Source organism: Onychostoma macrolepis, chromosome 12, assembly GCF_012432095.1.
Source record: "Onychostoma macrolepis isolate SWU-2019 chromosome 12, ASM1243209v1, whole genome shotgun sequence".
Classification (NCBI taxonomy): domain Eukaryota; kingdom Metazoa; phylum Chordata; class Actinopteri; order Cypriniformes; family Cyprinidae; genus Onychostoma; species Onychostoma macrolepis.
This window is the reverse complement of record NC_081166.1, coordinates 27540320-27543251: the sequence shown is the minus strand read 5'-3', so window position 1 is coordinate 27543251 and position 2932 is coordinate 27540320. Positions and strand designations below refer to the sequence as shown.

Here is a 2932-nt window from a genome sequence, read left to right as displayed (position 1 = left end):
ATCATTATGGGTTCATTCCATAGACGTGATGGTTTTTCTACTGTCCAAACTGAATTTTCTGCTCCCTTACCCTAAACCTACCCCTCAAACACAACTTTCTTTGATTTTAGATTTCAGAAAACTTCATTCTGTATGATTTATAAGCTTGTTTCTTTATGGGGACCAAAAAAAAAAAAAGTGTCCAGACAAGGTCAAAATATACTGGTATTACTATCCTTGTGGGGACATTTGGTCCCTGGAATACCAGGTACACACACACACACACACACACACACACACACACCCTCACATGCATTCAGTCATTCATTTGTTTTTTTTTATTTCGTCTTTTGAATTTAATTAATGAAAACATTTTATATGTATTTATAGAAAAACAGACGGAAAGTGTTAGATGGAGGAGATGAGCATGAATGTAGGTGGCATAAGCTGTGAATATATCAGCATCATCAATAACACTCGAGTTTGGAGCTCTCTCAACCATCTGTGATGTCGCAGGAAAACAGCAGCCAATCGGAGGTTCCGACTGGCCCCTCTGCTCTCATTGGTTCCTCCCTGGTCCTCAGCTCTGTATACTCCAGTCAGCTCTGCTAGCAAAACAGACAATGTGCTGCTGTTACAAGCAGGGCAGACGCTCCAAATGCAGCGGAGCAAGGAACACATCGCAGCCTGAGAGAGGAAGTGAGTAAACCTGTCATCTTAGCCGATAATGACTGTATGACTCTACCTGTCCTCATCGAGCTCTATATATAGATCACTCCCAAAAATATCCCTCCTGCCCAGGCAAATGCTCACTCCTGTCAGAGCCAGCAGAAGAAGGAACAGCAACCGGAAAAAGCATCAGCGGCGACACTCAGAAGGCCAGTGAGATGGGCTGCTCATCTGGCCGCTTGCCCTGCCAGCCTCCAGCCTCCACGCAGCTGGCCACTCTGGACCCTGAATGCAGCCTGGCCCGTGACAGGACGCCCCCGATGGTGGTACCCAAAGCCCCGGAGGACCTGTCCACACTGGAGCGTCTGGCCCAGGCCACCGGCGGCACTGAGAAGTCCTGGTACCGCTGTGTGTTTCCCTTCGGGGTCATCTCACTGGTGATCGGCATGGCGGGAACCGGAGTCACGTTCAACTTCAACACGCTGCCCCAAACTAAAGTGGTGTCTCTGGTGCTGCTGGTCACAGGGTTCATCATGCTGTTGATAGCGGCTGCGTGCTGGAAGGTGCATCGGTCTCGGAGGAGAGAAAAGAAGGAGGGAGGCATCTTCAGCTCAGAGCAGTGCACTCTATGAGACACGCTGAACAAAATCAGAAGTTTTTCTGGTGCTCTGGAAAGAAAAATGACCAGTTTGAGGGCAAGCTGTCTGTAACATCTCCTCACTGTCGCTGATGGCCTGTGGAAACATTTAGCGACGGTACACAGACAAATGAATTTTATCAGTTGTGTTTCTATTAGGTAAAAGTCAGAAAGAAACAAGGACAATGGAGGAGCCCTGTGTGTGTGTGTGTGTGTGTGTGTGTGTGTATGTGTGTGTGTTCATGTATCGTGTTTAAAACTGGAGAAACTGTCTTTGGAGAAACTGGAGACTTTAAACCTTAAATGCTGCAACTTTCCCTGCTTTCTTCTTGAGGGATTTATGAAAGTAGGATGCAAAAGAAAATCATGGAAGTCTCTGGACAGATGACTCCAGGTCAGTAAAGGAAGGCTTTGGTGAGAAATATGACCACTGATGAAAGAATGACAGCTACTTATGTTAACAAGTATATCATTTTTGATTAACATGCAGTTCCAGGATTTATTTATTTATTTATTCATGCCAAGTCATTACAGAGCCTATTTTAAATGTATAAGGACAAGCTAATGTGAGCTCATGTTTTGCATGACAAATTAACTGTTATTTTTTTATATTTGTGAAATTTGTGCACGATTACATGTTAATGTTGCAACAAAGCAGTTTTTTTTTTTTTTTTTTTTTTGACGTTCCAGACTGTTATTTTGCTCTTACCTATCGTTTTGTCTGTCAAGTGACTTCTGCAAAGAGAAATCTGGGGTCAGTGTGTGTGCACATGAAAACATTCCTACTTGCATGTATTTCTGGAAACCTTTGTATGTGTATGTGTGTGTGAGTGGGGGTGGGGGTTGGGGGAGTGTATGTATGTGTGAGCATTCAAGTAATAAATGATTATACCTGCACACTGTAGCTAACTCCAGCAGAGTAGAGCAGTAGAGACATCACTACATATCTACTGACATGTTAGCAGTAAACCAGTGTCTTGCAACCAATGTCAGCCAATTGAATGTGAAGTAGAAAAATCTAATTACTGACATGTGAAAAGTGGTACATTTAGAATATGCTGCATATGTGAAAATGATCAGTATTTTGGTTCAGTACTTTGGATCTATTTGCACTGTTTATGTATTTGAGCTTTGGTGTCCTTAAGGAGTTTAAGGCTGTTTGTAAGGCTGTTGATTTTTTGCTATGTATTGTATATCTGTTTTTGGTCATATATATGTTATATATTTTATTATACATATATTTTTTTGTATATTTCTCTGTGAGAACAACTGACAGCTGTTTGTATGTGTTCTCTGAGTGCCTGTATTTTAACGGTAGATATTTTTGTATTACCCACCACTAGGTTTTCTGAAGAAAAAAAAAAAATCTTTTTAAAAAGCCTTATTCATTTCCTGTCCAACAGACATTTTATGTGAATGCTGACACCTGAAATCACTGAATATGACTGCTTTCTGAAACAGAAGGGGATCGTGTTTTGGCAAAGTCGTGAGGCTGATGTGACAATATCTGTGATTTTACCTTTACGGTCAAGAGGGAAGAGAGAGAGAGAATGAGAGGCAGAGCAGTGGTTGGGTGGTGTTGAGAAAGGAGGAGGGAGGTTTCATTAAGAAAAAAATGTCAGGAAGCAGCACAGAATACGTGCTCAG

At 42.3% G+C, this 2932-nt stretch overlaps 1 protein-coding gene across 1 annotated transcript; it reads left to right on the top strand.

The window, feature by feature from the left end:
* Positions 1 to 433: 433 nt before the first annotated feature.
* On the top strand, positions 434 to 2085 carry LOC131551351 (transmembrane protein 100). The gene is made up of 2 exons (XM_058794242.1): positions 434 to 678; positions 781 to 2085. The coding sequence occupies exons 1-2, from the start codon at positions 603 to 605 to the stop codon at positions 1278 to 1280; spliced, it is 576 nt and encodes a 191-aa protein (XP_058650225.1). The 5' UTR covers positions 434 to 602; the 3' UTR covers positions 1281 to 2085.
* Positions 2086 to 2932: the final 847 nt, after the last annotated feature.